The sequence below is a fragment of the Charadrius vociferus genome, unplaced genomic scaffold, assembly GCF_000708025.1.
Source record: "Charadrius vociferus isolate BGI_N301 unplaced genomic scaffold, ASM70802v2 scaffold1020, whole genome shotgun sequence".
Taxonomy (NCBI): domain Eukaryota; kingdom Metazoa; phylum Chordata; class Aves; order Charadriiformes; family Charadriidae; genus Charadrius; species Charadrius vociferus.
In genome coordinates this window covers 124,202-136,910 of record NW_009646502.1, presented here as the reverse complement: position 1 = coordinate 136,910, position 12,709 = coordinate 124,202, and the positions used below count along the sequence as shown (strand labels likewise).

The window sequence follows — 12,709 nt, the reverse complement described above, 5'->3', positions numbered from 1 at the left end:
TGTGTGCCTGCCCTCTGTTTCAGCTCACCCACACGAACCCCAGTCCTCTACCTCTCTGCAGGAGGCTGTCAGGGCCAGCAGCAGCCATTTCCCAGCCCAGCGTTGCTTGAGAAAGCAGCAGTCCCGGAGGCCTCGCTGCTCTCCCAGCCCCACGCTGCAGCTGAGAGCCTCTGCTCGCTGCTGGCCACATCAGAACCCACAGAAGTGCTGGTCCCTGTGGGGAACATCTTATCAGCGCGTCCTGACCATGACAATGCCAAACATCACCCAGTCTGGCTGTTGTGGGCCTCACTCCCAGCTGAACTGGGTGTACAGTGCCAAGGAGACATGCCCAGGCGCATAGACATCATGCCAGTCCCACCAGTTGGCTCTCCAGAGAGCAGAGGCTGGCTTCAGCGCCTGCAAGCCAACCTCTTCCTCTGCCCTTAAACAAAGCTGCTTTCCCTGCTGCCAGTTCTCTCGCAAGATACCAGTCCTAAAGCCACGCTGTGAACATCATGCACGTCATGGCCAGTGGAAACTCACCCCAGTCTGCCCAGTTCCAGTTTGCTGAAGCCATTTGATTGAACGCCGCTCTTCTGGAGAAAGAAAGACTTTGGCAATGACCACTGGAGGAAGAGAGAAAGACAACCAAATGGCTATTTAAGTCACGGCAAAAATCCCTCAAGCCTGCTGGGCTCTGCTGTAGGCTGCCCTAGTGCGCTTCAGCCTGAACTGCCTCACGCTGCTGTGCATCATCACTGCCACCAGACTGTTCCCAGAATAGCAAACAGAGCAGTCTTTGCTCTCTGCTTAATGAATCCCTCTGCTGTAAATGGGAGCAGAGCATCTCGAGGTCAAAAGAGTGGGTTTCTTTCACTGGATCAGCCTGCTGCAAGGCACAGAAATGACAGATGGAGACGGCTTCCTCGCGGAGGCGAATAAAGCGCAGGCCAGGTGCAAAATATGTGGGGCTGTGCCCAGTGCACCCAAGGATATTCAGATGCAAAGTACTTGCAGATCTGATATACTGGGTGGACTTCATGTTGGTGAGAGACAGAGAAGCGTGGGTTTCTCCAGACTCCTGGAGGCCTTAGCAGAGAGGGAAGAAGAGGGCAAACAGGTAGGGCAGGAGTCACAGGAAGCAGAACAAGCAGGCTCTCTGCCCAACTCTGCCCAGGCAAACAACCACCTCTCCCTACCTTACCCAAAGCCATACGCACCGTCTGGGCCAAATCCATCCCTGCCCCAGTGTGGTACCCTTTGACACACCAGTTCTTCAGTAGCTCCAGACCTGGGAAGTGACAAAAAAGACAAGAAGTGAGAATGAACGACCAAGTTTGCAGAGAGTTAAGCCTTCCCAGCTTGGGGCACGCAAATATGCTGCACGGAGTGAACTGGCTGTGCAGTACATGCTATGCAACAACTACTTGAACACGTGCCTGAGCCCCAGCAAACACGGGGTAAACCAAGGGCGTTCACCCTTTGTACGAACAAACACCAGCGAGCGCCAGCACGTGGGCTGCAGCAGTGCCTGCCTTTCTCCTGGGGAGCCAGACACACTGTGCAGCAAGCTCAGCTAAGCAGGGAAACTGGGGCAACACGGGATTTGCCGAATTAGACCAGACTGGCTGTCCCCCCTGAGCCCGGTGCCTGCCAACGGCAGCACCTGATTTGGGCTGCACCGGTGAAAGTTCTTACAGTGCAAATGTAGAGCAGCTTTGCTGTCACCGGCCCCTTTCCCAGAGGAGGGCAGCTCAGGCAACCGCCTCCTTGCACAGCTCTGATCAGCTGCAGCACCCCAGCGCATCATCTCCTCCCCGCACGGATGCATCTCGAGCTCAACATGGGCTGAGACCTGGTCTCCATCCCTGACGGAGGGCGAGGCTGCCATGGACCGTGCTCACCAGCGGTGTGAATGGAAGGGACCATTCGTCCACACGAGATGTTCTGCTCCGGAGCACAGGGAGGTCACCCTGAAGCAGAGCCACGTGTCCCACTGCACTGAACAGGCTCCACTTCCTCCAAGGCCTCCACTACAGCCAAGTTCTCTGCTCTGTGCTAACCCAGAAATGTTGAGAAATCCAGCAGTCTTCCCTTCCTGTTTTCTTTTTTTAAGAGTCTTAGAGCCATAGCACAAGCTAAGGTGCCTTGAGACTTAAGAACCAGCAAAGCAATGGCCAGGAATTTGATGCTGTCCAGCTGGGGTTACGGTGGTTTGCTATACGATACCAGCCCCGGCTATAGGAGGAATCTTTGCTGTGCAAACTCTGCTCCTCCGTGACCTTTCAAGCAAGCCCCAGGACTTTGGAAAAAAACCCCACGTGTTGGGGGCTGAGGGGAGCAGGGCAGCTCGGCAGCCCTGCCCCAGCTCTGTGCACCAGCCCAGGCTTTGTGCCTTGCTGGCTGGGGCGAGACGAAGGCTGCATGAAACATACGTGAACGGGAAGAGGCCAGGGGAAGGTTGGGTTTTGCTCAGAGATGAAGAACAACGAGGGGGTAGAGCAAATCTGCTCGCCGGGCTGCTTCAGGGAAGCTGGAGCACCAAACCAGGACCCCAGTCTGAGAGGCAAAGTTCAGGGCAGCACTTCAGTGCAGATGATGACAGGATCTTTCTTCCAGCTGACAGGAGAGCATCCAGCAAAGGTATTAGTGAGGCAAAGGATGACACATGCTGACAGCGCAGCTGGAGAGGGCTATGAGGTTACTGTCTCTCTGTGAAAGACTGTTACCAACCCCTTTGATATTTGCTTTAACACCAGTGAAAAGTGACAAAAGCATTTTTTTTTTTCTCTGCATGACAGCCAGGCTAGGAGCACACATACGGTTGCCTCAGAGGAGGGCTGGCTCCTGCAGAAGCCTCTCCAGATAGATCAGATGCTGGATGGAGAACCATGAGCCACAGCCTCTTTCTTTTTATGTTCTCTAACCCTTCACACTAGACCTCACTGGTTCTGTCTCCAAAATATCCTCTACCGCTGCCCTGACAGAGACAGCATTGGGGGAGAAGGAACTGGTCCAGCTCAGCTATGCCTCATTAAAGGATGTTTTTTATTAAAATACAATGTTCTGGAAACGTGGAAATGATAGCTAGGATTTCTAGTATTCAGGAAAAATTCCTTTGTGCACACAGACAGTTTTTCATCAATTAGAAAGCAGCAAGAGACCAGGGAATAGGCCCAATTTTTCCTTCACTTCACAGATCACCTGCAAGGAGCAAAGCCCAGTGACTCCAGCTGTTTCTCCCTCAAAAGAGGACAGAGGAATGCAATAAGAGCTACACGTCGAAGGCAGAATCCCAGCCTGCTTCAGCCCCAGGGCACCTAGAAGGGCTGGTGCTGCACTTACCAGAGCAGTCAGCACCTCTGATCAACTCAGAATAAGCTTTTTGTGGTATTTGAAGCAGTCTGGGAGGCTAACACATTTCCCATGGCCAGTGTGCCGTCAGGCAGCTCCCCCTCAACGTGCATAGCTCAGAAGTCTCCCACGACCACCAGCAGGCAGCCTGCCTCACTCAAGTGGCTGTGCCAGGCTCTTGGATGGCAGTTACCTTTGTGTTTATTCAAGTAGTATTTGAGCTCCCACTGGGTCACCAGGATGTTGAAGTAACGAGGCTGCTCAAAGAAGCGCAGGTACCGCATGGAGATGTGGGTGGGGAACACCCGCTCGAACTGCCCACGCCGGGAATATTCGTCTTCTGTCTCCACCAGGACACGGACATCATCTGGGGTCAGGATGTCCAAGACAGAAGAATAAAAGTCCTGCAGACAAGAGCCACCCTGGGTCAGGGAGAAGTGAACTACATTTTGTCAGTCCCCCTTCCCACCTCCCTGCTTCTTAAAGTCTCTCAGGCAGAGGTCTCCATATGTCTGAGATCTCTGGGACAGAGACCATGTGGAAAATTAAGAAATCTAGACTCAGTGGTGACATCAATGCTGCAGAGCTGGAGATCCCCAGTTCTGCAGCTCAGCCTCTCTTACAGACACTGCCAGGTGGCACACAAGGCAAGCGTCCCTGCTAACCTCCACAGGGTCAACCGGCAAAGGCTGAGAGCTGCACAGAGACACAAGGAGGAACAGGCAGCGCTCAGACCCTGTTTGGGGACTGGCGGGTAACATGCCTCTCAGGACATGCCTATTTTAATGTAAGGATGAGACAGTGGAGCAGTGGCTTAAGCAAACCCAATTTATTTCTGACCAGCTGTCTTGTAAGCCACTGGAGCCCAAGCGCACCCCATCATCTGGCTGTCCCCACAGAGGGGCACAATCTCGAGAGGGACAAGGGATAGACCTGTGGGACTGGTTGGGACAGTGGCTTGGCAGGATGGCGCAAGTATCAGAGGAGATTGGGTCATACCTGGTCAGGTATATTCTGCGTCAAGTAATAGGCCTTCTTCATCTTCTCCGCTATTAAATGCTCAGATGCTGGCTTGGACTTCTCCTTCAAAATACTGCCCAGACTGAGGACACAAGAAAAGGCAGTAGAGCATTTAAGCAGAGAAGACAAAATCCTGTCATGGCAGAGCTGCTCCCAGCAACTTCTGTGAGAGCAGTGACACCCTCAGGAAGATGCTGTGGAGGAGAGAACACTTTCTCCAAGGATTTTACTCGTTTCAAGATCAGTGATGTACCCACAGCCTTGTGCATCAGCAGAGAACCCAGAAAGGATGTGGGCAGGGGAACAGGGAGGGCCCTGCCACCTCCTCACTAAGGCATTTCAGCATTCCTTCTTCCAAAAGGTGAACCATCAACTCACACCCACATAGGAGGCAAGAGAACCAAAACCACACCGTGACCCAATTCACAGCACTTGAAGCCTGGTGGGACCTCATGTTTACATCCTACTTAGAATGCAGGTTCTTAACTGTAACCACAGGGCTGGGCATATGAGTATTTGGTACTGGTACCGTGCAAGGAAGTAGAGAACTCAGATCAAAAACTTCCTCCTGCAACATCCAAGAACTCTCAAGACTCAAATTCAGCTCCAGCTCCATGTGCCATGGGAAATCTTGGCCTTTCGTACGAGCTGACCAGCAACAATCTAAAGTATTTTAAGCACCCAACTGAACCATTTGAGGATGCCAGAATCTGGGAGATACTTATACAACACCTTTTAACACTTATATCAACACAGCTAGCTTGTTCTGCTGCTGCAAAAATTAGTTGTATGCAGATCCAAACAGGGAGAGCAGAGCCTCGAGGCTGTGCTGCATGGTGTTTGGGGAACATACAGATCTACTTGAATTATGCCCATACGCAAAAAACCCCTTCGTGTCCTTCCCAGGGCAGGAGATACAGTCAAGCAAGCTTGACCCTGGATGCAGGAACTCTGGTAATGCATCATCTGAACAATGTTAAGGATCCACTTAATCCCCTGCAGGTCCCTCCGAGGACACCTGCCCTTCAGCACCTCCGTCGCAAGCTGCAAACGAGTGTCACAAGCCGCAAACGAGTGTGTGATCAAATCACTGCAGATGAGCTGGCGAGAGCTCCCCGGCTGGAACAGGCCTGCGCTCCAAGCTTCTGCCTTAGCTGAAGGCACAGGGCAGGTGGAGGGCAAGAGTCCCATCTTTTGGCATCCCTATACATCACTGCATGCTGGTGCTTATCCCAGCAAGCTGCTCCTTCAGTGACATACAGCCAGCAGCCACTCTGTTGCAGGGAACAGGACTGGTTTTGCCCCCCACCATCAGGTTTGAAACCAGTACAAGCCCAAGCTGTGGTGAAACACAGAAGGAGCAGGGGCCTGGGTGGACACATGCCCAGGAATCAGCCTTATGCAAGAAACAGTCATGTTAGCTGCAAGGTAAGACTCTGCATACCCCTACCCATCGGTCTACAGCCTCTGACACTTGCAGTCCTGTCTAAGGAACAGATCACACCAGCATTTGCAAAATAACAGGTGCTCCTCTTGCTCAAGGCAGCAGCACGTCAGTGCTGGGGTAGAGGGTAAGCGGATCCAGCCCCAACACAGCCAGCCAGCCAGTCCTCCAAGCAAATGAAGAGGCAGTACAGCTCAGCATCGTGTTAGTTCTGGCAGGGGGAAGGATGAGAGCGCACGACTCGACTAACTGCAGAGCAAGCACAAATTACACTGGCCTCACTTCCAACTATGGGCCTGCAGAGAGGGCATAAATCCTCCTGCCTTGAAGAGACTGCAGGAACCAGATACCCAGGCAATGATGCAAGTCCCTCAGACCCATCGCTGAAGGACCAGCAAGCACAGGCTCTCAACAGCAGAGACCAGCACTTGCTGGGCTGCAAGCAGCCCCCAGATGAAATCCCCCAACAAAAAAGCCTGCCTTGCCATGCTGCTTTGACAGAGAAGGGGTCTGACCTGCACGTAGAGCCACTTCTTGTCTGTGGCCTTGAGGCCACGTTGTCTGTGCTGGGCAGAACAAAGCCAGCGAGGTTGAGGACGTCCCGGATCATCTGGCCCTTGATGCTCACATCCAGTGGGGAGTTGGAGTGGAGGCTGCAGGGAGGAAGCAGTCTTAGTGCTAGAACAGAGATGTCAAGCCTCACTTCCCCAAGATCACTCCCTGGGTTAACAGCAACCAGGATACAAAACCCAGCCTGTCCCTCACCTCATCACAGCCAGCCATGAGACATTAAGAGAAAAATCCTGAAAACAGCTCTTTGAATGGGGGCTCCCCACTAGAAATGGTTCGTTTCCCCACCTCTTCCCAGATTTCCTGGAAATCTGCAAATCCACCCCGAGAGCCCTGTGTGGGACCACAGCTCTACATCCAGCTCATGCCCATCCACTCTTGCAGGCAGGAGAGGCCGTGCTCAGGCACACCGCAGCTCCCAGCCCTGTCTGCGCAGCCGACACCACACGGCTGGGGGCCATCAGCAAGCAAGGAATGGTGCATGAGGCAGCAGAGACACTGATCACTTCCGCCCACGCAAAGAAGAAATCTCTGCTATCACCCGTTCCCTACATGACACATCCATCCTTGGCCTTCCTTTTTTAATGTACTCTTCCCTGGCTCTAGCTGGAGCATGCCCAGGGAAGGTTTCTGAGCGGCAGACAGATGTTGCTTTTGCAGACTGGGAAGACTTTGATTCCTGCAAGCCCAGGGTATTTCAGCACAGGGTGCTGGGGACATCACGAGCCAAATTCACTTGGTGGGAAAAGAAAGGCCATTATTCACTCTGCTGTGGCTCAGGATTTGCTTTACCTTGGTGAAATGTTGACCTCTAAGATCCAGGGCTTGAGGTTTTCATCCAGCATGATATCAAACCCAAACAGTTCATGGCAACAATACGGCCGCCGCACGTACATCTTCACCAGGCTGTTCACATAGGGCTCAGATCTGCAAGCCAAGGAAAAAACGCTTGTTTCCAACAGTCAAGACAGCAGAGATCTGGCTGCTCACAGCACATGCCGCCAGTTCTGAGAGTGTACGCAGCCACATGCTGCGGGAGTGGGTGGGTTGAGAGACCGACGCAGGCCTGCGAGCTGCTGCTGCTGCACTGCGTATGGATTCAGCGTCGCATTCTGAGCATCTCCCCCCCTCCATCAGGCAGGATCCATCTCTGAACACAAGATCCACCCTGCAGCAGGGGAACTTTCTTCTCAGGCACCGTGGCCAAGCAGGGGTGCAGGTGGTAAGCTGGACAGAGTATGGGACAGCTGGGTACACCAAAACCTTCTGGCTTCCCCCCCTGCACTGCAGGCAGACCCAGGAAATGTAAGGTGTATTCACCCATTGCAGCTACTGCAGCATGAGCATAAGTAACAGGATGAAAGGAACGATCCAAAGGGAAATACTGAAGCCAACAGTAGTGGTCGAATTTAGATTAAGAGCAAAAGGACTAGGCTGAGAGGGGACTGGAGAGCCAGAGGGGCCAGGGTACACCCCACAGCCAGGCACAGAGAAAGGGGTGCCAGGACTCACGCAATGATGGTTTTGATAACGATGTCTTTAATCTTCTCCCAGATGGCCTCGCTATTAACTCCCTTCTGGGTCAGGTAACTCCAGAGAGCTTTGAGTGCCCTGGGAGAGAGAAAGCAAAGGAGGTAGCTCTGTAGCTCCTTGCTGCCCAGCCGTGCTAGGGGAGTGAAAGCAGCAGAGAGGAGCCTTGACAAAGCTCTTCCCTGGCCCGGCCATCCTTCTGCCACCCTCCAACCCCTCAGCTCCCGGTTGCTGCCCTCCCCAGCCTGGCCCCATGTCTTGTAGGCCCAAGCTAGTAGGAACATAAATCTGTCATAGCCTTGTCCCAGCACTGGAGTAATAGGTCCCAAATTAGCACATGAGCAAGGTATATCAGGCCCAGATCTTCTCTTCCCTCCCCCTCCATGTCCTCAGCAAACCTCCCCTTCCTGCAGGCCTTCCCCCGCAGCACTGCAAAGCAGCTCAGCCATGTCCTCAGCAAACCTCCCCTTCCTGCAGGCCTTCCCCCGCAGCACTGCAAAGCAGCCCAGCAGGAAGCCAGCAAGACCCCCGTAAATCTTTTAGCTAGAGCCATTTCACTGAGGTTTTGGGGGGTGGAGAAAAATTTGTGAAAAACGTAGAGAACAAGATGGTAGGGGGGAGTGTCTGTGCTTTTATAGGAGTTTCCCACACCACACCGAGTGCTGCAAGCTACCCTGACACTGAGCCAAGGATGCTCAGATGTTGCTTAAGTGAGACCGTGTGGCTAATGGCCAGGAATCCAAAGGTCACGCTTCCTGCATACGAGATGGAGTGGATTACAGCCACTCTCATCTTTAATGTGGGAGCAGCCAGCTTTGACTTGCATGGCAGTACTGAAAACCCACACAATCCCACCTCCATGGGATTTCAACTGCTAGGGGACAGCAGACCCTTCTCAACGTCCCAGTGGAGGAACAGACCACTGCGCAACAGGTCCAGGTCTGAGAAAGCAGTTCTACCACAGCAAACCACCTTCTGCAGCTCCCTTTGAAGTGAAGTAGCCCTGTCCAGGCCCACGAATTGAGAACTCTATCCTGCACTATTTTTAAAAGAGTTCAAACACCACTGTGGAATCAGAGACAAGTGCCTGGGGCCTTGGATCAGTCCACCCATGGGACAGCAGGGAACAGGAACTTCTGCAAGACTGCAGCAGCCCTCCTCTCAAATGCCTAGAAATGGCACCACCACTCCTGTGCACACCGAGAAGTACATAAATTATCAGTTTTGCACCAGGACTGTCCCTTTCTCTGCCTCCTGCGGAAGTCAAGAGCGAGACGGGCAGAAGCTCCCATCTAGCCAATTTAAGCATCACAACTACCCATTCAAGTTCTAATAGAAAAAAAATCAGATTCTGCTTTAACCACATCCCATCGCCCCCGCAACAGGGCAAGGGGATGAATGAGTACAGATGAGAGCAGCATTGGAAGCAGGGAACAGCACAGACACAGGCAGGATGAATGGCAACCACAGCCCAAGCAGCAGTGGACAGGATGAGTCACAAGCCAGGGAGACCGTCCAGATTCCATTGCCACTAACCCACACCAAAATCACTCTGCTGCTCCAGCTACCCCCAGCGTGCGCAGACGATACAGGAAGCACCTTCAAGTTTTGGGTAGGAATACTTAAAAAAGGCTGACTTAACAGTCTGAAAGAGCTGCCCTGTGCCCTAAAAGCAGCACACCTACCATTTGTGTCCTTGACAAGCAGTCTCATCTGAGTTGGACTTGTACTCCGTGTTCTTCTTGTTCACGCTGTAGTTGGTCAAGTGCACAAACTTGTTGCTGAGGCTCTTCATCGAGGAGGAGTATCTGGAAGTGACAGAAGCACATGCAGTCTGAGCTCAAACTGGCTGCCCGCAGGCCTGTGGAGCAGGAAGAAACTCTGTTCTCATCTCACACCACTCCTGGCCACGCACCAGCCCTGCTGCCTCCCTTTCCCAGCCTGCCTGGAGCTCTCTGTCTCCATGGGCCCAGAGATGATGGGACAAAGCATGAGGGATGGAGCAGGCTGCCTTGGAACAGTGGGATATAATCCCACCCTCGCAGCAGGTACTTAAGGAAAGGCCACAGCATCAGTAAGCAAAAGCACTGACGGAACTGTAGCAGCCCATGGCAATATAGTCAAAACTGATAGAAACATCTCAGTTTCTGGTATGCCAGCTCTTATGCAGTACCAAGTACAGACAGCATATTTCAAGAACTGCTTTACCCTAAGCTGATCTTGCCTTGCGAACGCTGGATGAATGAAGCATCCTCTCACATTCCCTTTCAACACTGTCACCTGCAGTGACCTCGTGTGTTTCCAGACTGTTTCTTAAGCAAGCAAGCTACAGCTCTAAGCATCACGTATACAGAATGACTCTCTCCTGCCCCAGCCAAGGTGGATACCACAGCCACACATGCCTTCGCACTGAGGCAGCGCCCCAGCACCGCTCTCCCACACAACCTACTTGCAGCTAGCAAAGCGAACCAATCCATCCTTGAACAGGTAGACCCTGAGGGGATCGTAGCAAGTGACATAAACGTAGATCCTCAGATCGAACTTCTTCCCGCCAATGAGGTAGGGTTTGTGCAGATATCTGCAGAGGGAAGCAGGCACCAGAGAAGGGTTATGATTTCTGTGTGCAGGAACATCTCTAGCCCCCATCTCTAAATGCTTGGCAAAGCCAGGGATCAATGCAGAAGCCCTTTTGCACAGCGTTTCCAAGTTAAGCGCATCACAGTGAAAATGAGAGAGAACAAAGCCCTCCCATGCATGCAGAGAATCTGCAGCACATGAGCATATTCCCTTCTGTTCAGTTCCATTTTGAAGATATTTTCCCCAGCTCTAAGCCACAGTGGCTTTTCCATACCCACAAGACCGACCACAATATTCAGGAACATCTAAGACGTGCAGTGGACCACAGATGGTTTGGTTCAGCGAGCAGAAACAGCTGGAAATTTTCATCCAAATAATTGATCATTCACCCCAGAAGTTCATGATTTTACATAGGAAAGCTTATCATTTTTGTACAGGAAGCAGACAGGGAGAACAGAGAAGCCAACACAGCAGTTCCCTGTCTGCCAAACACCAGACAGTTTTCCTGTCTTCACAAGAACCTTCACAGACAGCAGCTTCAAATCAAGATGAGCTATTCCATTTTTCTGCAGAAGGGGAAGGAGATTCTCAAAATCCTGTAATTTCAAGAAACCCCTTTGACCAACATCCACACACACACAGAGGCTCTTACTGCCCCATTCTAACTTGGGTAAGAACTAGTCTTTGACAATTGCCCCCTCTTCCCTGGGACTTCTCTTCCCACTGTGCTTGGAGGCACTGGATAAGATTTGTTCACTTCCAAAGATGCCAAACCCCGGAGTACAAAGCAATGGCAGCAGAATCACAGCAGAGCTGAAGCTGGATCACCTGGCAGACAAAAGCTTGAGAACGCCCGTGGGCCAGTTTGTACCCAAGACCTCAAAAAAAATCTATGCAGAGACAGCAGCACTCCATTAAGCCCAGCTGCAGCTGACAGAGCCAGACTTCCAGCAGCAGCATTACACCCAGGCAGTCGAGAAGTTTTTGGATGCAAATCGCGTGCTTCTGCTCTGCCACATAGCGTCAGCAGCCAAGTCCTGGCCAGAGAGACCAGACACTCAGAGGTCCCAGGCTGTTTGTCAAACTTGCTTTCCTTCACTCACCTCTGTACCAGCAGCGGTCTCCTTTTGGGGAGCTGGCTCCATTTGTGGATGACCTGAATACCAATGCCTCTTGCTGATGCTGGCTGCAAAACACAAACAAGAAGGGATCAGATCTTCTCCCTGCAACTACAATAGGACAGAGGATTGAGCTCTGCTTTGCACTTACTGGTTTCACAATCCATTTCTGGCAGCTAGCTCCTTCCTCCCATGCTTTCCTGAGTAATTTGATGTCCTGGGGCAGGATGAAGGACTGGGGGAAGAAATTAAACTCCTTTTTCCCACAGCGAGCCTGCATCTTCAACAAGTTGCGCCACAGACGGTCCTTTCTCCCAATTTGAAATGAACCGGGGAAGTGGTTTAGCTGGAAAGGAACCCAGATGCTGTGAGAGCTCCCTGCTTCCCCACTGCCCTGCCCACCCCTTGCTGCTCCTGGGCCAGAGGATACACCTTTTCTGAACACAGTGCAGGGTAACGCTCCTTGCTCCCTTCCCAGGATTGCACCAAGACAGAACCCATCTGCTCCTGAAACTTTGCAGGGACAAACACCTGCACGGTGACCCAAAGCCAGCAGCTGCCAGTTTGTCCCTTCAGATGACTGAGCAGCTGCAAGGCACTAACTCTCAGCCTTTGAGCTTCCTCTGGCAGTATTCTCCAACCCAGTGGTTTCCCACTTGTTTCTAAACTGTACACAAGAGTCCTGCCCATGCAACACAAGCTCTGGGGACAGAAAGACCCCGCAGTAGGACAGGAACAGGGCTGGAGGCTGCTAGCTTCCAACCCTGGATGCTGCCTCAACACCAAGCAGTTTGGTGTGTCACGGCTCTCCAGAACAAACATGCATGTGTGATAGATATCAAACCTCTGGTCCCTTGCACGTTCCCCAAGCCATAGGCCCCTCCTGACTCTTTTATGAGCTAAGTACATCCCCTCTGGCTGTGCTGGCAGGGAGGACACTGGCCCTACCACTCAGTTCTGCCAGAGCAAGGACTGCTTTAAGCAACAACGACTGAATCTAGATGAGCTCACAAGTGAAAACGGTTTGGCTACAGCCTCAGTCTCTACAAGAGCCACCCTCACAGTGGGGATGCTCACCCAGCTGTGCCTGTCTCTTGGGCACATCTCCCAGGAC

The 12,709-nt window shown here is 52.4% G+C and overlaps 1 protein-coding gene across 1 annotated transcript in view; it reads right to left on the bottom strand.

Moving 5' to 3' along the window:
* The window catches only part of TTLL4 (tubulin tyrosine ligase-like family, member 4), a 21,373-nt gene that overhangs the window by 1,329 nt on the left and 7,335 nt on the right, over positions 1-12,709 (bottom strand). Inside the window, exons 7-17 of the mRNA XM_009883976.1 lie at positions 11,747-11,941; positions 11,581-11,663; positions 10,350-10,478; positions 9,586-9,708; positions 7,883-7,981; positions 7,163-7,297; positions 6,316-6,453; positions 4,336-4,438; positions 3,530-3,740; positions 1,203-1,273; positions 526-608 (exon numbers count right to left, since the gene is read on the bottom strand). Of these exons, the coding sequence (XP_009882278.1) occupies positions 526-608; positions 1,203-1,273; positions 3,530-3,740; positions 4,336-4,438; positions 6,316-6,453; positions 7,163-7,297; positions 7,883-7,981; positions 9,586-9,708; positions 10,350-10,478; positions 11,581-11,663; positions 11,747-11,941 (1,370 nt within the window). The remainder of the gene's footprint in view (positions 1-525; positions 609-1,202; positions 1,274-3,529; positions 3,741-4,335; positions 4,439-6,315; positions 6,454-7,162; positions 7,298-7,882; positions 7,982-9,585; positions 9,709-10,349; positions 10,479-11,580; positions 11,664-11,746; positions 11,942-12,709) is intronic.